The following is a 22,666-nucleotide window of genomic DNA, read 5'->3' on the forward strand; positions in this document are numbered from 1 at the left end:
AACATCTTCCCCTGGAGGTAATCATCATCATTCTGACTTCAATCACTGAAGAGAAATGAATGACCAATAGCTAGGAATGTTTGGTAAAGCTGACCTTAATATTTAATGGACTTTGAAGTTCAGTGTTTCTGAAACTTTTGGAACATTTAGAGCCCAGATTTTCTCCACTTTTTTCCCCATAGAAGCATAATTTTTTCTTGGCATCCAAGACCAGTCCATCTCTGAAATATAAGTACATAATTACAATACCAACTTTATACTCTAAAATGTTATTTAAGTGCTTAGCAGTTTTATTTCCAGATTAACAAGTTTTTTTTAACATTTATCATGCCTTGAAGAGATCATTTTAATGTTTATTAAAATTGCTTAAAATGTCAGGTGGAAAAAAATTTGAGTTTTGGACACTGAAAGGTAAAATTTTGTTGACCAAATTTAAAATAAATATGCCCTTGGAGATCTAGCAGAAGGGAAGACAGATGTCTCTGGAAATAGAATGTTAAGTAAAGGTGAACTGTATTGACTTATTAAGCTTTTTTAATGTCCACCCCCTCCCTTGTTTGAATGTGAGGTCTGTGGGGGCAATACCATCAATAAATAATTATTAAATGGAAAAAATAAATATGCTTTGTACATCTTTATATCATCTATAGGCAAGCAAAAATTTTTGACATTTGGCATTGCATATGCCCAATTTTTCACGAATCGTGTAACTAGTTGGTGTTTTTACAAGGGTAGGGTAGCAACTGATGTGTAGACTACACATTTTGTTAGCTATTAAATTTTAAATGTCAGAATCTTGACCAAATGCAAGGTGAGAAGATGTTTCCTTTGTTGCAGTGATGGAATTTTGAAGTTGCTGTAAAGGCTAACCATTCCAAAGAGCAATCAATTTGTTTTTCCCCAGTTCCCATAATCCTGAGTTTTAAACATCTTTCCTTCCTGGAAATATTTAACATGACCTTGTCATGGGGTGTGCTTACGTTCCTCTCATTGTGTCACAGAGTAGGTGGAGCTTGTTCCTGCGTACCATGCTTCCTTTCCTACACCCTCAGAGGTTCAAGTTGAGGATGCTGATGGGCTGTGCTGTGGTTTTCACGTATTTTGGGAGGCATTGATACTACCAGCTGAGTGATACTGGGCAAGTTGCTTGGCCTCTCTGAGCCTCATTTCCCTTCTTTGTGCAAAGAGGTAATAATGTCATCTATCCCAGGGTCTTGTGAGGGTGAAGTATGGAGGAAACACCTGTAATTCTCTTGGCACACAGTGTTTAGGTCAATGTTAGTGACTAGAAGCTCTCTTAAACCCATTCGTGGAATATTGGCAGCCATTTCATTGATCTCACAAATTATTTAAAGTTCACATCCTCCGTGGAGTGTGCTGAGCTTTTGTTTATGCCATCATGTCTGTGACGCCTAACACTGAACAAGAACCCGAGCAGCTCGCATCTCTGATTGCTGCTGCTTGAAAATTCCTTTGAGAACAGGATACGATCTCTTATTCTAGTCAGTTGGCTTGACTCACAAATAAAATTGCTTCAGAAGTGGAAGACCTGTGTTTCATGTACCCTTCTGCCATAGAATTGCAGATTATAAATGAACCAAGTGCTTTTCTGGTGCCAAGTGACCCTATCCCACTGACAAATGGAAATACTCAACTCACCAAGAGGCTTTCTTTCTCCTCCTTTCTCCCTCCCTCCCTCCCTCCCTTCCCTCCTTCCTTCCTTCTTTCCTTTTTCCCTTCCCTCCTCCCTTCCTTCCTTCTTCCCTTCCTTCTCCCTTCCTTCCCTCCTCCCTTCCTCCCTCCCTCCCTCCCTTCCTTCCTTCCTTCCTTCCCTCCCTTCCTCCCTTCCTTCCTCCCTCCCTTCCTCCCCTCCTTCCTTTTTCCCCTCCCTCCTTCTTTCCTCCCTCCCTTCCTTCCTTCCTCCCTCCCTTCCTTTCTTTCTCCCTCCCTTCCTTTCTTTCTCACTTCCTCCCTTCCCTCCCCTCTTCCTTCCTCCCTTCCTTCTTCCCTTCCCTCCTCTTTTCCTTCTTCCCTTCCTCCCTTCCCTCCTCTCTTCCTTCCTCCCTTCCTTCCTTCTTCCCTTCCTCCCTCCCTTCCTTCCTTTATTCTTCCCTTCCTCCCTCCCTTCCTTCCTTCATTATTCCCTTCCTTCTTCCCTTCCCTCCTCTCTTCCTCCCCTTTTCCTTCCTTCTTCCATTCCCTCCTCCCTTCCTTCTTTCTTCTTTTCCTTCTTCCCTTTCTTCCTCCCTCCTTCCTCTCTTCCTCCCTTCCTTGCTTCTTCCCTTTCTTTCCCCCCTTCCTTCTTCCCTTCCTTCTTCCCTTCCCTCCTCCCTTCCTTCCTTCTCCCTTCCTTCCCTCCTCCCTTCCTTCCTCCCTTCCTTTCTCCCTTCCTTCCTTCCTCCCTTCCCTCCTCCTTCCCCTCCTCTCTTCCCTCCTCCCTTCTTTTCTCTCTTTCTCTCTCTCTCTCTCTCTCTCTCTCTCTCTCCCTTTCTTTCTCCCTCCTTCCTGCCCTCCCTCTCTCTCCCTTTCTCCCTCTCTCCCTCCTGCTACCTCTTTCTTTAGCCCATGAATCAAATACTAGAACAGTTTTTCCCCCAAAAAGGAGCTGGGACAACTGGTGACACTCTAGATCAAGAGTCAGCAGACTTTTTCTGTGAAGGGTCGTGGGCTACATGGTTTTTGTCACAACTCCTCAACTCTGCCTATTGTGGCCCCAAAGCAGCCGTGTGCTGTACATAAGCACATGCATGTGACTGTGTTCCAGTAAAACTTATTTACGAAAACAGGCTGGATTTGGCCCACAGACCATAGCTTGCCATCTTCCGCTCTAGATGAATGCTGTCCAACAGAAATACAATGCAAACCAATATTCAATTTTACATTTTCTTGTAGCCACATTTTTGAAGTTCTTGATCTATTAAGACATGAATTTTTAAAGACTTTTAAAAGATAGAATGAACAAATCTTAGAACAGGAAGAGACAGACACCTCAACTTACAGATAACATAAATTTACTGCGGCACCCTGATATCTAATGGCCCAAGATTTTTTAAGTGACGGTGGGAAACTGCACAACTGCCAAAATCCCCACTTTTGAATGATTTTTCTTATAGTCTATGTAAGTAGAACCAAAATTCTAACCATGAAACTATGCCAAATTCAAATAATTTTAGCCACAAGAAACTAAAAGCAACTCAGAGATAAGCCTTGGCCATGCCCCTGTTAGTACTTCGTACTGACTCATCCTTCTGTGGGCAAAAGCAGATGGAGAATGGCTTCCTGATTATCCCCACTTAAGCCTGCATCGCTTCTCAGCCTTTTGGCTAAGATCAAGTGAAGAGAAGCCTGCCACCCTATCATTCAACTCTCACGAAATTCTATTCAGACAAATGCCTTCTTCTCTGGCCACATTAAGAATTGCCATCCCTGCCCACAGGCACACAAACCTTTCCTCCTCCCGCAGCCTGCTTTACCTGCTCTAGTATAAATGGGCCCAGCTCCTAGCTTTTATACCTCCTCTCCCTGCTCCAGCCATCATGGAGGAAAGGGGCACGTGGGTGAATTGGGGCTGGCTGATCTAGGATGGCTCATTTTGGATCTCCCAGTGGTCCAGCCCAAGCTTGTTCACCTGGAAGAAGCAGGGAATGGAGAGGGTAGCAGCTGACAAGGCTTCTGATAGCCCAGACTAAGCATTGATAATGTCACTTAAGCCCATTGTCCATTGTCTAAGCCAGCCATATGGCCATCTCCTATTCAAGGGCGGGGACATAGACTTCACCAGCTCCCAGTATGAAGAACTATAAAGTCACATTACGTAGAAGGGGGGGAGGGGTAATTGTTCCCATTTCACAAGCTGTCTATCACAGAGATTAATATCACACTACAAGGTTGGGTTTTGTGATATGCTCTAATGAATGTGCTTCTTCCTCTCCCCTGTGTGGGTTTATATCTCAACCTGAAATACTGAAAAATAAAACATTTGTTCAGACATGGTCACTTTCTTGTTGATACCTAAAATCAAGCTGAGACAAGCACTTCCATTCACAGCTTTCAGTGCTCTGTCTCAGGACTCAGGTGCTCAACGTCATTTCTTCTACCAGGACAATCTCAGTGCATATACATGTAAGAATTTAATACTGTTCTTTAAGCCTTCTGTGTACTATAGGCATGTCTTAGGCTGGGTTCCTCAAAGACAGAGCTGAGACCAAGGCTTATATGTGAGTTTATTTTGGAAAATTAGGTTAAGGTTCATAACTGACATTGCTTCCCTTGGTATTCCTGGAGCTGCTGTGGATGTCCTGTGCCCCATGACTGATGCCAGTTATAGAGAGTCAGCGTGGGCACACGTGATAGGAACATCAAAATCAAGTCTGTCCCTACCTGCTGTCTTTAATTCCTGGTCTGCCTTCTAATTCTAGATTCACTGTCATCATCATTATTATTATACTACTTAAGGTATTCCAGCTGCTGTGACATACTAACCCATACATCTTAGTAAATAAGGTCAACAAAATAGAAGTTTATTTCTCATTCACTTAGTATCCAGTGTGGATTTTCCTAACCAGAGCATGGTATCCCATGTGGTCATTTAGCAAGGAAGATTCTACCATGTGGCCCTGGCATCCCCTAGCAACTGAGAGGATCCTGCCAGGTCCTCTCTATTCATTTGGCAGACAGGAAAATAAAGAGAAGAAAAGGCATTTCTTTGTGGCATTGGCCTGGAAGGGATAAATATCACGTCCTGCTCCCATTCTATGGGTGAGAATTGGTCCCATTGTCTGTCTAGATGCAAAGGCTCCTGGTAAATGTGGTCCCTGGCTGGGAACAGCTTTGCAGCAATGCCTTTACACAATGGAAGGGGAGTACCCATTGTGGTGGCCACTTAAAATATCTGCCACATCAGTCAAGCATACTGGTATCCATGCCCGTTGGTTTACAAGAAGGGGACCCCATCCATCTTCATTTTCAATTTTTTTATTGTGAAATCTTTTTCTAAAAAAGGTATGCCTGATGCCTCTTGTGTCCCATCTCATGTCTTTTAGGCCAGCCTTTTTCACTCCGGCCATTGCTGAGGCAATCTGCTGTTCACCCCAATTGCACCACTCACCTTTGCTTTCAGACATGGCAGTTTGTTCACTGCCACCTTGTGGGACGCACATGGGAGTCCCCTCAGCCATTCTGACACAGAAGATGGGAGCAGGTGGATGAACACTTCCATCCTCAGTCCCTTGAGTGGCCAGTTCTGAGACAGGTTCACAGCTCTTCAAGAGAGCTAAGCCCCAATTGTCCACAGAGAGTCAGCTTGATAACATACCATTGAATGGGCTTCCCCTTTTCTGTTTCACCCCCTTACAGTTCCTAACTTCATTTTCCAAAATAAACTACTCATGTGCGGGCCTTTGCCTCAGATCTGCTTTTGAGGAACCCAGACTAAGATGTGAATATGGCATATGAGAAGTTTAAGAGTAACATTAAATTCTTATATGTACTACCCAAGTTAAGAAATACATGGTGGAACCTTGTCTCATCTCGAAGTACTCCCTGCCCTTAGAAACAATTTTTTGTTTCAGTAAATGAATAAATCAATGAACAGAGATACTTCTATAGTCCTACTTCATTGTTACCTACACTCTAAACCAGAGCACCACAAGTAAATAATAGTTAAGTTCCCAGCTATAACACTCATAGTCTCAAACCGACTTCAAACCCATCCATGAAACACTTATATTACCTCTGATCAAACTGACTTCAGTTGACTTCAGCGTGACTGCTTTACATTCTAAGCAGCAAGAACCAGGGCCATAAATTGCATTTGCTTTGCCAGATTAACAATAAATAGAAAGTCTGCTTTATATATAACAATATATATATATAACTATATATATATAACTATATATATAACTATATATATATATATATATATATATATATATATATATATATATAACAATAAATAGAAAGTCTGCTTTTCATCCTTGTATGAAACTGGTCACTAAAGGTGTTAGATTCACCATGTTTAACGAGGTAGAGAAAAATGGCAAACGGACTGTTTTCCATTTAATGAGGAATCTTGCCTTTTACTAAATTCACAAAGTCATTCTTAGATACACTAGGCTTTATTATAATCTGTGCAGAACATAACGTTTAGTTAATAAAGGAATTGACTTATTTGTATTCTATATGATCATTACATATTTACTGAAAAGATCTTAATGATTAGAAATCCACACCCCTGCTGGGTGGCTCAGTTGGTTAAGCATCATGATCTCAGTTTGTGAGTTTGAGCCCCATGTCAGGCTCTGTGCTGACAGCTCAGAGCCAGGAGCCTGGCTCAAATTCTGTGTCTCCCTCTCTCTGCCCCTCCCCTGTTCACACTATCTCTCCCTGTCTCTCAAAAATGAATAAACATTAAAAAAATTTTTTAAAGGAATCTGCACCCCTGCTGCCCCTTATTCTCACATTTCCAGGAATATGGAATTCCACCTACTTACTCAATTAGCCCTACCCCCTGTGATTACCAAAAAAAAAAAAAAAAAAAAAAAGTGTTTTCTACATTGAAAGAAAATAGAAGATCTGAGTCTTCTGGTGTATAAAAATCCAGCTGAGAATTAGCATTTCTTGCCATAAGGATTCAAGTATGTCAGATCCGTTTGTTGTTACATACACAGCTGTTTGCAACCACATTCCTTAATAAAAACAAGGCAACTGATTCTCTGCAAACAGCGTGAGAATTCAGATAAATTGTTAAAAGTAGGTACTTTCTGAGAGAGTCTTGGTTTGTTCTTGAGTCATGGGAATGTTTAGCTTATTGACCTCCTGAGAAGTGTTTACCCAGAAAGACAAAATGAAACACATTCTTGAAGAGGATAGAAGACATTGTTTTTTTAAAAAGAAAGGCAAGGTCTTATTAGGGCAAAGCTGTTAATTACACACTTCATTATTGTCAAGGTTAATACAGTCTGTGAGAGCAGAGGCACTTTTTCATCTCTTCCTCAGAACAAGGGGAGACAGCTGTTCTTACGGACAGATCCATTATAGCTTATCACTGGCCGGCAGCCTGGGGAAGGAGCACCATGAAATATGGCCGCTGTCAACAAGAGAGCAGACGCTGAGCTGGTCCAGGCACAATGGAAAGACAATGAGAACCAGGGTGTCAAACTCAAATAGGTTGGGTTGCATTGATTTTTAATGCCTGGCTGTTCCGCAGCATGAAGTTCAGCGATAGTCTTGCCGTTATATTATTGATCTCTAAGACTGCACAATCCTGCTTTAATAAACATCAGATACTGACAGCCATAAATAGTAGTTCTTACATTTTGAAGCCTGGTTAAACCATGTTGTAAAATTTTGCATGTTTGGATTTCACTATTGTTGCTTTGGTGTTATGATTCCTTAAAGTGAAACCTGTGTTAGGGAAACAAATATTACCTCGGTTCTAGTTTCACTGGTCTTCCTGATTAAATAAGGTTACAAAGCCTTCTTTTTTTCTATTCTTTTTAGACAGGTCAACAGTTTATTTCTAACAGATATTTACATTTTGCAAGCCCTTGCTTTTTAACACCGACTAAATAGTTTTCACTGCTCCTTTAAGAGTAATACAGTTACACCATCTGTAAACATCTCCAAATGTTAAAAAGGAGATCCAAGAAAAGCCTGTTATTATAGTGTCTTTGGGTTTTTGTTTGTTTTGTTTTTGCTATAGATGAAATTTTCTTCTTTGCAAATGTCTGCAACCACACCTTCACTTCCATAGTATTCAAGTTTTATTCATCAATAACTCTGAGATTTATAACCTCATAATAAGATCATGATGCTATAGAAGCAGGTGTGCCAAAATGTGAAATCTTTCAAAGTATTCATTTTGGTTAAACATAGGAAATATTTCACCTTTGTAGAGAATGGGAAAACATTGAACAGTGTAGCTCCCAGCAGCCAACTGTAACATCAAATAATTTTAACACAATACATATATATGTAATACTATATATATGTATACAGATATATGTTATATAGATATAAAATACAAATTTAACATTATACTATATATTTAATAAAATATATATTTAGTGCCACACACACATACATATATATATATATATATATATATATATATATATATATATATATATATATATATATATAAAGTCCTGGATCGTATTATACTGAAAAGTATATGTCAGTCTAATATGTTTTATTATAAAAGTACCCTAGTTGTAGAAAATATGGAAAATGCACTAACCCCATTGAGTACACAGTGTGAACAGCAGACCAGCAGGATTATCACTGCCCATTCAAGATGCGGAATCCCAGACCCCACCTCAGACCTATTGAATCAGACTCTCCCTCTAACAGGATCCTCAGGTGATTTGTGTGCACATTAAGATTTGACAAGTGCGGGTTTAAAATCTATGTCACACTTAATCTCCCCACCTAGAGATGACCACTGCCAATATTTTACTGTATTTCTATTAATCTTCCTTTTCCGTATGTATCTTTCAGTATAAATAATAGGCAGTCTAATTTTGTTAATTTTTAGGACTCAGATATTACATCTTTAAGAAGGATTACAGTAGAGTGCTGATCATGTTTTGAAAGTATTCCATTTTTTATATCTAATAAGGAATATTTCTTTGATATATATAACAATTGTAATTAGCTGAAGATATATCCTTAAACTCAGGAAATTAGTATTTTGTATCTAAAGTTACTAATAATCATTTTTAAAAATTTTATTAATGTTTATTTATTTTTGAGTGACAGCAGGGGAAGGAGAGAGAGAGAGAGAGGGAGGCAGAAGCTGAAGCAGGCTCCAGGTTCTGAGCTGTCAGACACGGGGCTCAAACCCATGGACCACAAGATCATGACCCAAGCTGAAGTCAGACACTTAACCGACTGAGCCACCCAGGCGCCCCCTAATAATTGTTTTTAAAAGTCTAAAACATCAATTCTTTTCCTTCCATTGCATAAAGCTGAGATTGATTTATTCCATTGTTTACATCTTTCTTCTTTTAATTATTATCAACCTAATTTTAAATTTTAACTTATAAAATAGTTTACTAACTACCATTTATTAGTGCTTACTGTATGCCAGGAATCATGCCAGCTGTTTTACACATTATTGTATTAAATCATGTTAACCCAATGAGACAAAGATTTATTCTTGCCATTTTATGGATTAAGAAACCATGGCTTTTAAAGGTTAGGTGACTTGCCCACTATCACACAGTTGATAAATGCTATAAGCCTGATTCAAAAGTAGGATAAAAAACTACATTGTTTTTTAAAAGTGTTTCTTATTCAATGATAGTCTTTATTTTTTCTTCTAAATAGTAGTTATCTCATAACCATATATTTCTCCTTCCACATCAACAAGTATGTAGAATTCTGTTTATTGAGTTTACTGCTATAATTCTGCATGTAAACTGAACATGTCTTCGGGTATGCAGTGATAAGTGCACAGAAACAGCAGACTTCCCAATTCTGAGGTCACAGATTAATTCATGTCTTAAAACAGTGACCCTCTAATCTCCCATAAAAAATCTAAATTAACTTACTTGGGGGACAAAATTGTGAAATAGGTGTTTATGATTGTTTGGTTTTTCATTTTCCAAATGTAGTATATTTATAGCACAACTAATGAGGGAAAGAAAGGGCTCTCTCCCAAACAGGCCTTCATTATGTTTTCACTTAGTCATTTAAAAAAATATTTGCAGATAGTATGGATATAGACATATTACAGATCTCCATTATAGCTTTTGATGTTATTGTATGGATGGGTGGGTGGATAGATAGCCAGTTGGATGGATACATTGATAGATGATAGACACATAGATAGGTGCCTCTTTGTGACATCTAAATTCATTTCTGTCAGTATTCCTCAGAAACAAAGTGACTGAGTTTCATGTCTGCCCATTCAGCTCATAAATGAAATTGGAAAATTTTAGTTGGAAAACTGGAAGATTTAAAGGATTGAGCAGTTTCAAAGGAGGTACTCAACAATGCTCTGATCACAAAAGAAACACACAGGGAAGGATTTTCCCCCCTTCTAAATATCTGTGTCTTGGTAGTGAATTTCTAAAACTGATAGTTCAGCCCCATCATAGCCATTTATTAATTTGCTGAAGATAAACTAACAAGTTCTCTGGATATAAATTCCAAAGGACAAGTGATTGAAATGCTGATTTGATATGAGTGGGGAATGCTTTCTTCTGTTATCACAATTATCCACATAGCCCCAAAGATGGTGGCATGTTAACATATTCTGATCATCTCTGTGTCTCAATCATTTAGTAAGTGATGAGCTGGTAATTACCTCTTTTTTTTTGTCACCATCCAAGTATATCTATTATTTCCTCCTGGACCTAGCTCACAATTCTCCCCTCCCTGAAAACTTTCCAAGAGTTTTAGTCTGTTCTTCTCTGATCTTTTCTTTACTATATAATCTTCACATTTTAACTTGCCTTCATTTAGGAGTTGTGTTTAATATTCCTAACTTGTTTCAGATTTACAAGTTTGTGTCCACATGAGGGAAGTGCATACATTAGTATGTTTCAAACTTCTATGTAACTCCTCCCTCCATCAGCCTCTACGATTCCTGGGTATCAATCAGTATCAATATCAAGTGATAGTATCCTTTTTATAAATTGGAGAATGGGTAATGAAAGAAGGATGAAAGTAAATCACATAACAAATGTGGGTGAAATTGAGACCAGAACCTGCAATTGTCTATATGCTGTAAACTGAACAATTTATCGCTAGAGGGATGGAGTGCACAATAGAAAATGTGCACTTTATTAACCCATTGTTGATGGATTATGATGTCACACACCAAACCTTTGCATTGCCAACTGGTGCTATTTTATTCAAATGAGTCTGAAGAGTACCTTGGAAAGAGAGCTAGACTGACTTGAAAGTAATATAACATTCATTGTGTGTCAGCCATACTTCGATTTGAGAGAGAGAGACTGAGAGCACGCTAGACTGGAAGGGAGAGGATTGGAGTTTGAATCCCAGGTCTGTTATGTATCAGTGGGCAAAGTCAGCTCTGAGTTTTAGTGGTACTCAGTAAAGGAAGGAGGATGCCTACCTAACTGCCCTCTAGATTCATTCCAACATTAAAATACTGGAAGTGATTCTGTGGTCCCAGAGTTGAATATTTCATGTATTCAGAGATGGGAGGTGTGAAGGCAGACAAGAAAGATTGACTTAAATATTGTTTAAGATGGATAGAATTTAGAGAACTTTTTTTTCCCCCTGCGGTATATACCCAAAGATAACACTGACCATGAAAAATTCTAATATAGTTAGCTATTATTTGTCAAGCTCACAGAAAGTCTTGATAACATTTTTGCTAAAGGATTATCCAAGCAGGTCCAATAACTGAGAAGTTACTTGAAGACCTTGGCATACCTTACAGTCTTTATTCATGTTATACATCAGTCAACACAGATGCCCAGGATTGGAAATACCAGGAAGCTACTTTTGGGGAAGACCATGAATTACTGAGAACATTTCATTAAGTAATCTGCTAATTGTTGATAGAGAATAGGAATGTGCAAGAGTATAATTTCTGTCTAGAATGCTGGCTGAAAAGACTTTATCCACTGTGATATAAACAAATTAATACTGTTTTCTTAAAAATTTATGCAAAACATTATTGAAGAAGAGAGGCCAATTGTTTAAATCCACAGAAAATAAGAGTATATATGTCTAAAAGGGTTTTAAGGAGCACCTTGAGGGGGTGCCTGGGTGGCTCAGTCGGCTGAGCATCCGACTCTTGATTTCAGCTAAGGTCATGGTCCCAGGGTCATGGGGTCGAGCTCCATGTGGGGCTCCGTGCAGAGCATGGAGCCTGCTTAAGATTATCAGTCTCTCTTCCCCACTCATTCTCGTTCTCTCTCTCTCTCTCTATATATATATATATAGAGAGAGAGAGAGAGAGAGAGAGAGAACGCACTTTGAGCAAATGAAAGAAATAATAATAAACAGGTAAGATACAACTGAAATGCACTAGAAAGCTACTCAAATGGACTTGATATTTTTGAGGATGAGTTAGCTAGCATTCATACTAAATGTATCAAAAGATGTCCATTTCCTCCTTTCCCCTTCCCAGCTACTTCCCCTTCTCTGTTCAAAGGTATTATTTCTTCAGTTCATCCATTGGGGTCAGCATAGATGTTGTTACTCTGAGAAAAGGTTCTGATGTATATGTGATACATGGTTCTTTTTCTCTCTGAGAAATCCTCAAGCAGAACATCACCTATTTGGGCAATCAACCCATTTATACCCCTCCTCCACAAATAACCATAACATTCCATATAATGGAAGACTATTCAGTGATTTAAAAAGAACTGGGGGGGGTGGACGCCTAGGTGGCTCAGTCAGTTAAGAGTCCGACTTCAGCTCAGGTCATGATCTCACGGTCCGTGAGTTTGAGCCCCGCGTCAGGCTCTGTGCTGACAGCTCAGAGCCTGGAGCCTGCTTCAGATTCTGTGTCTCCCTCTCTTTCTGCCCCTCCCCCACTTGTGCATGAATACAGGCACTTGCACGCACACGTTCTCTCTCTCTCTCTCTCTCTCTCTCTCTCTCCTCCTCCTCCTCCTCCTCCTCCTCCTCCTCCTCCTCCTCCTCCTCCTCTCAAAAATAAATGAACATAATGAATGAATGAATAAGAGTATGCAAATCTGTGCAGAAGAATTCCATATACTTTATGTAGACATACCTCTCAAGGAGGTAGAGTGACTTACTTCAAAGGGTGCAGTAGAGAAAGCAGCAAAGGAAGCAGAATGTAACTTTATGTGTGGAAACCTGGCAAACACTACCTGGGCCAGGTGACCAAGGTCAGTATCATCAGGGAGAAGCCATGTTAATGGTAGCACCCTGCATACGATGTGATATAATTGGTGATCACCTCCAAAACCAATAACCCCAGTTTAACCCTGGGAAAAACATCACACATATCCAGCTGAGGGACATTCTGCAGAACCCCTGAGCACCACTTGTTAAAATTGCCAAGGTCATCAAAAACAAGGAAAATCCAAGAAACTATCACAGACCAGAAGAGACTAAGGAGACATGACAAATAAGTATGTAGTGTTATGAATGGGGCCCTGGAATACTGGGGAAAGAAACTAGTGACATTCACATAAACTATGGAGTTTAGTTAATAGTAGTGCAAGATATTAACAATACAGTAAGGGGTATATGAGAGCTCTGTGTATGCTCTTTGCAACTTCTCAGTTTATTTAAAACTATTCCAAAATTAAAAGTTTATTTAAGGGTGCCTGGGTGGCTCAGTCGGTTGGGTAACCGACTTCAGCTCAGGTCATGATCTCGCAGTTTGTGGGTTCGAGCCCCATGTCGGGCTCTGTGATGACAGCTCAGAGCCTGGAGCCTGCTTCGGATTCTTTGTCTCCCTCTCTCTCTGCCCCTCCTCCACTCTTGCTCTGTCTCTGTCTCTCAAAAATAAATAAATGTTAAAAAAAAAAATAAAAAACTTTAAAAGAAAGGGGTATAGACAAAAAGTATTAGTCCAGGACTGATTGGATAGGAAAAAAAGAAAACCTTGTCTTTCACTGATCTATAAATCCTATGTTCTAGGACAAATTTGACTTTTGCCTCTAGTTTGAAATCCTCTATTATACTGAGACGATTTTGAACTCCTTTGCTACTTGCTCAAAGGTATTTTTCTCCTAAAATTCTGGAAGTCTGAAGTCACAACACTTTGTTCTTTGTTCTTTTATCCACCCCCATCATATTTTGCTGCAAACCTTGTCATTGTCAAGGCACAGCTGACTGGCTTTGTAAGTGGTTTGTGATTTCTTTCTGTTCCTGGTATTCTGGTGTTATTTAGGTTCGTTAAGGGGAACATTTGGGCTCGGCAGTTTGTCACTAAGGTTCAAGTACAACAACCACATCAACTACTAAGCCATCCAGACCTCAGCCGTGATGATACAGAAGTGTGGCTCTAGCAAGCATTACAGTTAGATGCTTAATGAAAATATCACATGTGATCACATATAAAATCTCATAAGTGATCTTCAAGCTGTTCAGTGTAGTTCAGAAAATGCCTACCTTTCCTATAAAATCTAGTAACTCCAATTTTTATGAATTCTGTAAAAGGGTAAAAAAAATGTGCATCCATTCCTGGGTATGTTAATACTCAAGTGACAATGCTTACTCGTTTTGCAAATAATATGAATAATGAATGTAAGAAATAATATGCTTTTTATAACCGGTTATAGACTTAAAATTATAATCAGCTTATCATTAGATGGTTAGGGCTTATTATTTAAGGAGAGGAACCAGGGAGGAGGTTTCCCCTAACTAGTAAATAAGACAGTGATTGCTTTGATAGTCTTCTAAATGGCTTTTTGATGTTTAATTGATATCTCTATTGAGATAGGTAAAGGCAAATTTGCAATTAAGGTTATATAATATTTGACTTATTTCACCACTGAAACGATCAATTTTTATCACTTTTTAGTGGATGTTCCTGGTGTCTTTTTTCCTCAGTGGAGTAGGGGTGGGATTGCAATATCAGTTTGAAAGCATGAAATGATTTCTTTAAATGGCATTCCCTTTACTGTTCCCAGACAATCGTTAGAGGAAATAAACCGTGCAAAGAAACCTCCATCAACGGCCTGCTGGAGGACTTCGACAACATCTCTGTGACTCGCTCCAACTCCCTAAGGAAAGAAAGCCCGCCCACCCCAGACCAGGGAGCCTCCAGCTATGGTCAAGGCCATAGGGAAGAAAATGGCTTCATCACCTTCTCGCAGTATTCCAGCGAGTCCGATACCACTGCTGACTACAGCACTGAGAAGTATCGAGAAAAGAGTCTCTATGGTGATGACCTGGATCCGTTTTATAAAGGCAGCCATGCCGCCAAGCAAAATGGGCATGTCACAAAGACCAAACACGGGGAAGCCTACTATTCTGAGATGAAGCCTTTGAAATCCGATATTGCCAGATTTCCTGTTGATTATCACACACACTTGGACTCACTGAGCAAACCAAGTGAATACAATGAGCTCAAGTGGGAGTACCAGAGAGCCTCAAGCAGTTCCCCTCTAGATTATCCATTCCAATTCACGCCTTCTAGAACTGCGGGGACCAGCGGGTATTCCAAGGAGAGTCTGGTGTTCAGCGAAAGCGAGTGGGGACCCAGCCTAGATGACTATGATAGGAGGCCAAAGTCATCATACTTGAATCAGACCAGCCCTCAGCCCACCATGCGGCAAAGGTCCAGGTCAGGTTCGGGGCTCCAGGAACCAATGATGCCCTTCGGAGCAAGTGCATTTAAAACCCACCCCCAAGGACATTCGTACAACTCCTACACCTACCCTCGCCTGTCCGAGCCCACAATGTGCATTCCAAAGGTAATGTTATGTTCACTGCCTCCTTCCTTCTTATGTGCAGGCACCCCACAAAGGTGGTGCTAACATGACCTTCTCACAGAGATCTAATGTGATGCTTCACCTTTTAAGTGAGAGTCTATATCGAAACCCTACCTGATTTCTATCCACGAGCCCCAGGGGCAGAGGATGTAGGGCAAGGCACATTTATTCATTAAAATCCAAGTCTTTGGAGATCCCCTATAGGGTTTCTGATTAAAAGACAAAAAATTATTTATTTGAAAGATGTCCTGATATACTACTAATAAATAGTTTGCTCATATTGTACTGTCCTCTATTAAGGAGCATATGATCATAAACCATTAGATAGAGTAATTACAGTGGTTCCTATATTCTAACAAAGTTTACATGGATCTATAGAAAAGGAAAAAAATAATCAGGATTGCATGGTAAGTTTTTAATAAAGTTTATTTTAGAGTTAAATTTTAATTTAATAACCATTCTCACAGGTGTGAGGTGATATCTCATTGTGGTTTAGATTTTCTCTTATGATGAGTGATGTTTAGAACCTTTCTTTCCATGTACCTGTTGACCATTTGTATATCTTCTTTAGAAAAAAAGTGTATTCAGGTCCTTTGTCCATTTTTTGATTGGGTTATTTGGGATTTTTTTTTTGCTATTGAGTTGAATGACTTCGTTCTATATTTTTTAACCTCTTATCAGATACGTGATTTGCAGATATTTTCTCCCATTCCGTAGGTGCATTTTCATTTTGTTGATGTTTCCCTTTGCTGTGCAGAATCTTTTTATTTTGATGTAGTCCCACTTGTTTATTTTTACTTTTGTTGCCTTTTGGTGTCAAATACAAAAAATCATGCCAAAACCAATGCCAAGAAATTACCCCCTCTTTTTCTTCTAGGAGTTTTATGGTTTCAGGTCTTACATTCAAGTCTTTAATGCATTTTGAGTTGTTATGTATAGAGTAAGATAGGGACCCAGTTTCATTCTTTTACACGTGGCTGTCCAATTTTCCCAGCACCATTTATTGAAAACACTATCCTTTCTGCATTTGTATATTCTTGGCTCCTCTGCTGAAATTTGATGGACTGTATATTTGTGGGTTTATTTCTGGTCTCTGGTCTGTTCCTTTGAGCTATGAGTCTGCTTTTATGCCAATACCATACATTTTGATGTCTATAACTTTGTAATATAGTTTGAAATATCCAGCTTTGTTCTCCTTTCTCAGGACCACTTTGGCTGTTTAGGGTCAAATGTGATTTGTGCATGTGTGCTGTAGTTGCACACTTATGGTAGGAAGCTGTTTGTGTCAAGGTCATAGAAAAAGCTTTGTCCAGAGACAATAACCATTCAGCCCTGGGGCCATATTTGGCCCATTGACCTGTTGGGTCCACAAAATAGTCATCTCCAGCTTCTGAAAAATCAAGATATTTCATTTAGTATCTTCAACTTCTGGGTTTCAGCCTTCTCTTTTAAAAAAAAAAAATGGGATGATCTGACATGCCTGGGCACAATTTTCACATAGCATTGGAAATGGAATTGGCTGGAAGCAAAGGCTGACCCATTAGAGGAGAGAGGCCCTTCTCAGTCCACTTCATTCATTTTTCTCATTAACCTAATCCTAGAGGCATTTGGGATTTAATATAACCCCCAACAGTGCCTGCCCACCCATTTCACAGGAGGAAAAACTGAGGTCCAGAGTGTCATGTGGCATACTTAAGGTTTCATAATTAGTTGGTTGCAAAACAAGGACAAAATCCAGGTCTGGTGTTTTTCCTAGTCCCATATTCTTCCCCTTATGAGGGCATACGTGATTTCAGGGGATTAACTGCATTTGCCACTAAAACCCATGAGGGGCCCCAGTGGCCGCCAGAAGTCTCAGCTAGGTAGAGGAGTAGGAAGAGGATGGAGGGAAGGGATAATTTGCTTCATTCCTTGCTGGGTCCTTCTTCCTGCAGACTTCCAATTATAAAGCAAAGCAGACCTACTCTGAAATCTGGTTTTGTTAAACCCAGAAACAGTGCAAGAAACAATGCAGAAAACTATTGTGGCTCAGAAAAGATATATCTGTAACAGAAATAATGAGGAAACTGTTGTGGCTCAGGAAAAAAAAAAAGACAACATATTCACACTTGGGAACTTCTACCAAGAGTTTTTCAGCCCTTATAATCAAGGGCTCTGAAGGAGCAAGCTGCTGTTCCATGTCACATGGGACCCACGAGAAATTCACGGGCAGGTTTTGTGGGAGGGTAGGTGGTGGGAGGCATGTTAGTAATTAAAACGTTTACTTGATTAAAAATATAACATCTCTCTAAAAAGACTTCGGTGCCTGTGTCTTTAGAACTGTAGTCTTAAAAATCTACCAATCACATTTGGATTTCCTGCTGAGGGAAGAAATAGAGATCACGACTCAGATAATTTGGCTTTGCCTTATGGAAAGTCCTAGAGGCTGGTGGGTAATGTTCACATCTCAAATAATAAGAGAAAGGATCAAATTTGTGTGGGTTTCCAGATAGAGCAAATATGGGAGGAAAGTTGTGTGTATGTGAGAGAGAGAGAGAGAGAGAGAGACACCAGTTTTACATTTTGGCCTAAAGGAGGAAAAATACTAACATTAACTCACAGAAATAACTCCTCCAGTGTTATCTGCCTACCTAATTTTCCTGTTGACATGACAGGAATCAAGGATGTTACAAATCTGTAGATATAGCATCTATCTCCCTACTTTTGAATGTTTTTGGCTGCCACAAGGCAGATGAAACCTTGGGGGATAATAAATAAAGCCAAAAAAAAAACCCGTTCACACTACACAACTATAAAAACCGCTTGAGGGAGCCTGGGTGGCTCAGTCGGTTAAATATCTAACTTCGGCTCAGGTCATAATCTCACGGTTTGTGAGTCCGAGCCCCGCATTGGGCTCTGTGCTGACAGCTCAGAGCCTGGAGCCTGCTTCAGATTCTGTATCTCTCCATCTCTCGGCCCCTCCCCTGCTCATGCTCTGTGTCTCTCTGTCTCTCAATAATAAATAAACATTAAAAAAATTTTAAAAAAAGAAAAAAGCTTGATGTGAAGGGAGAATGCCCTCCACCCTCCCCTGCAGACAAGTCTGCTTTACAGGGAGGGAAACCGACTGAAGATATTGTCACCATGCCTCTGATTTTGCTCATTCCCAGGCTCTCCAGGGAGCAGGCAGCTGCCAGCTCACATGTATCGGTGCTGACCCAGCAATCCATTTCTTGCTCTGGCTCCAGCCTCTGAGAAGCCCCTGGTGTAATCACACTTCTGCCAGTTCACTAAGCACTTGCCATGTGCCAGACACATGTGTTGCCTTGTTGAGCCTCACAGTCCCGGAAGACAGCAACTCTTGCCTGCTTTGTACATATGAGGAAACTGGGGCTCTGAGAGGCTTGGTAATAGCCAGGTCAGCTCATAGCCAAGCTGGGATCCAGCTGTCCGGGCTCGGCCCCTTTGCTAGACCTTGGATATATCCCCAGTGGCACAGGAATTCTGCAGGCACTAAGCCTTCAACCTGCCTCCTTCCAAGCTCCTTTGAATACCTTTAACAGTGAAGTCCTCTAGGGTTGTATGGTACTGTCCCACTCAGGAGCAGGGTTTCTCAGCCTCAACACTGTGGACATTCTGGGCCTGATAATTCTTTGTTGCAGGGGAGGAGCTGTCACTGTAGGATGATTAACAGCATCCCTGGCTTCTACCACTAAGTGCCAGTGGCATCTCTTCCTGTAACATCCAGAATATTTCCAGACACTGTCAAATGACCTCTGGGGCAGCAGGGAGGAAAATCAGTCCCAGCTGAGAACCACAGTTCAAGGCTAACTATTTGTCAAGTACCTTTTGGCATTCAAGGGTGTAGGTTCTGGAAGTAGACTGCCTGGATTTGAGTCCTGACATTACCACTTACAACTGGGTGAGTAAATTGCTTAACTCTACTTCCCTATCTATAAAATGGGGACAATCATGTTGTGTGAGGGTTATATAAGTTAATAATTGCGGCAGCCTGATTATGAATACACACATGTATCTGTATGTATAGCATACCAGATGGCGGCTGTGACATGAAGCCGAGGGTTACCTTATTCCAGGCACTGTGCCAAGTGTTTTGCAAGCATTACCCCCGTTGAGCCCTCATGACGATTCTGGAAGACTTCAGGATCATCTCCCTTTTACCCTGAGAAAGCTGAAAGACAGAGGCCAAGTCTTTATCGACTTCCCAAGGATATGAAGGTAAACAGCTGAGTCAGGATCGAAAATTAGGTCCATCTGACTCCAAAGTCGATATATTCCAGAACATTCCTGTTTCCACAGAAGAAAACTGAGGAGGAAAAAGATGGATATGAGGCCTCAGGGCTCAGATATGCCACAGTTAGCCCTCACCTTGCTGGTGAGAAATGGGTGATGAGTCACAGACGGATTTGGGGTACATGGGGACTGTCCTTTATTCTCTCTGTAGGGTAGGGTAGGGTGAAGTCCTCTGAGAAGCTCCTTAGTGTCACCCAGACTGATTTGTGGCCAAAAAACTGGGATCACTGGTCAAAAAGAGGCATTAAGAATAACGATCCCTGGGGCACCTGGGTGGCTCAGTTGGTTAAGCATCCAACTTTGGCTCAGGTCATGATCTTGCAGTTCGATTCATGTGTTCAAGCCCCATGTTGGGCTCTGTTCTGACAACTCCCAGCCTTGATCCTGGTTCAGATTCTGGTCTTCCTCTCTCTCTGCCCTACCCAGTGTGCATTCTCTCTCTCTCTCTCTCTCTCTCTCTCTCTCTCTCTCTCTCTCTCTCCCTCCCTCCCTCCCTCCCTCCCTCCCTCCCTCCCTCCCTCTCTCAAAAATGAATAAATGTTTTAAAAATTAAAAAAAAAGTAACGATCCCTGAGACTCTCATATATACTCTACCTTGAGTGATGGTGTTATTCTCTTTTATGAATGACAGTCCAGATGTTCTCACCCATTACAAAAGACGTTTAAGAACACAAGTTCTAAAATCCGATTCTCTGGATTTAAGCACTTACTGGCTTTATGATCTTGTCTGTGCCTCAGTTCGCTCATCTGTAGAGTGTTTCCATACCTACTTTGAACTTCTTCTACAGATTAAAAAAGATCAGTAAATGTAAAGGAGTTATCACATGGCAGGCACTCAGTGTTAGCCCTTATTCCCTGAAATATTTTTGGTTGGAAGACATGTCCCCATATCTGCTAACACCAGCCATAGAAACATCCTCTCTGTGTAATCTGTTACATTTTTTTTTCAAAACATGGGAACAAGTTCCATGTGACTTTGCCCTCACAGACTCATAAGTACTGATGCCCTCACCTTAGAGATGCGGGTCACAGAAGGCCAGAGTAGCTATGTGCCTTCCTCAAGGCCCTGTGACTCCTGAGTGACGGAGCTAGCTGAAGGACCCCAATCCCGCCACCTTACCAATTGCTCTACTCTATAGGATGGACATGAAATTCTCAGACTTCCCCATAGAGGCCAGATGTTAAGAGAGCAGAGTATTTAGCAACATTTAAGCAAGAATCATCATATGTAACTACATCTCCAGTCATGATGGTTCTTGCCAGCCAACCCCTCCATGTTACCCCAAGCATCTGGTCTACACTGGGCAGCAAAATGACCAGTGCTGCAATCCAGGACATCCCAAACAGATGACATATTAAGGAGTTCTGAGTGGAGAGAGAGGGTGCAAGAAAACTGGCATGATTCCCCAGATCTGGGGTCACCACTGCAATGGTTTTTCACTGCTCAGCTGTTCCTTTGCTTTACCTGGAAGGAAAAAGCTGAACTAATGTGCTTCATCTTCCTGCATCAATAATTGAATGACTCACTGTTCTTTGTGACACACTAGTACACCGAGATTCTGCCAGGGTTCAGGAACAAAACTTCAGCTTCTTATCTGCTAAGGATTCCAGCTGAACACTTTCAGAGATCCTGTGGCAATGGGAATGCTGGTAAACTCTTATGAGCTGCAACAAAAATCAGATGTCAAGGGAAGAGAGGGAAGGAAAGAGAGGTGCTAATCGCTTAATATAACAATGGGTATTATTTTGATTTTTTTCTTTACATATGGGCTCTTATAGGGTGTTGATTCCGGCTCATAAAACATCCAAAAAGGTGATTCAGAGCATCTCAGACACCTGTCCCTTTGGCAGGAAGACTATAGGGGTTGTTTGTATATGAATGGACATATCTTCCCATGAATATTCCTATGGATCAAAGTAAATTATGAGTGAGATTGCCATTAGCAAATTAAAATGAAATTCATCTAACCTGGCAATATGTGTTCCGGCTGTCTTGGAGGCCCTGACATACTTGAACCATATTCTGCAGCAGGGAGCCAATCCCCAGAGGTGCAGATACCCCCTCCCCACCCCTGTAGCTGCAGGCGGTGGCCAGTCTCAGGTCTTAGTAATCTGCTCTTGAACAGAAAATGCATTCTTTGTGTCTGGAGGAGCAAGGGGGGGCGGGGGCAGGGGGTGAAGGTTGAAGACACCAATTCAGAGGTGGAAAAGAGCCTGAAATACCTGTATGCTTAAGCCTGCTGATCACAGATTTATTCACTTCCTTAACTAAGCTTTCCCTACCTGTAGAGGTCATAAGCCGCTTGTCCACGCTGTCTCAGTGTGCATTTGCCATATATTTTGTAAGGCAGGGTAAAGCATGACTCTTCCTCCTTCATGTCATAAGGGGTGTAAGTTGCCTGCATGCCTAAATAGGAATCCAGTATCATGGCGTGGGAGATCTCCTTGCAAAACACATATGGTGCGTGGCTTCCTGCTACATGCAGTTTGGAAATCCAGCAAGTGTCTGACTATCCAGAAGGTAACCTACTTCCCAAGGCCCCTGCATCAAAACCTTAAGCAGACACCTTGATTCTTCAGGTTCCAAGTAGGACCTGCTCATGACCACTGCTCATTGGCAGTGATAGCATATGCTTGCTTCTCTTACCAAAATTGAATGGCAGCTCATATTGTGTGCTGTGTCCCTTCGTCATCTAGGCAGGGCAAATATGAAATAGGGCCATTTCATTTTGTAAATGGAAATAAGTAAATCGGAGGAAACTGACCATGGCTGGGCAATTGTCGAAGTCTTGCTTCAAGCAGGAGTTGTATTAGGGTGCAGTAACCTTCCCCCACCTGAGGCAGATGGGGAATAGCTCCCATCAGTGCCATTCCTGCTCATATCAAGGAGAATTGGCATGGCAGAGAACAACCAGAGGGATACATGAGAGTAAATACATATTCAAGTCACAGGATTTAATGAATCCCTTTCCCCT

The 22,666-nt window shown here is 40.9% G+C and overlaps 2 protein-coding genes across 2 annotated transcripts in view; one reads left to right on the forward strand and one right to left on the reverse strand.

Moving 5' to 3' along the window:
* Positions 1-22,666, reverse strand: part of ANKEF1 (ankyrin repeat and EF-hand domain containing 1) — a 465,781-nt gene that overhangs the window by 402,760 nt on the left and 40,355 nt on the right. The gene's annotated exons all lie outside the window — the stretch shown is intronic.
* The window catches only part of PAK5 (p21 (RAC1) activated kinase 5), a 284,881-nt gene that overhangs the window by 227,306 nt on the left and 34,909 nt on the right, over positions 1-22,666 (forward strand). The window contains exon 4 of the mRNA XM_060612126.3: positions 14,595-15,380. Within this exon, the coding sequence (XP_060468109.2) occupies positions 14,595-15,380 (786 nt within the window). The remainder of the gene's footprint in view (positions 1-14,594; positions 15,381-22,666) is intronic.

The sequence above is a fragment of the Panthera onca genome, chromosome A3, assembly GCF_046562875.1.
Source record: "Panthera onca isolate mPanOnc1 chromosome A3, mPanOnc1 haplotype 2, whole genome shotgun sequence".
NCBI classification, from domain to species: Eukaryota; Metazoa; Chordata; class Mammalia; order Carnivora; family Felidae; genus Panthera; species Panthera onca.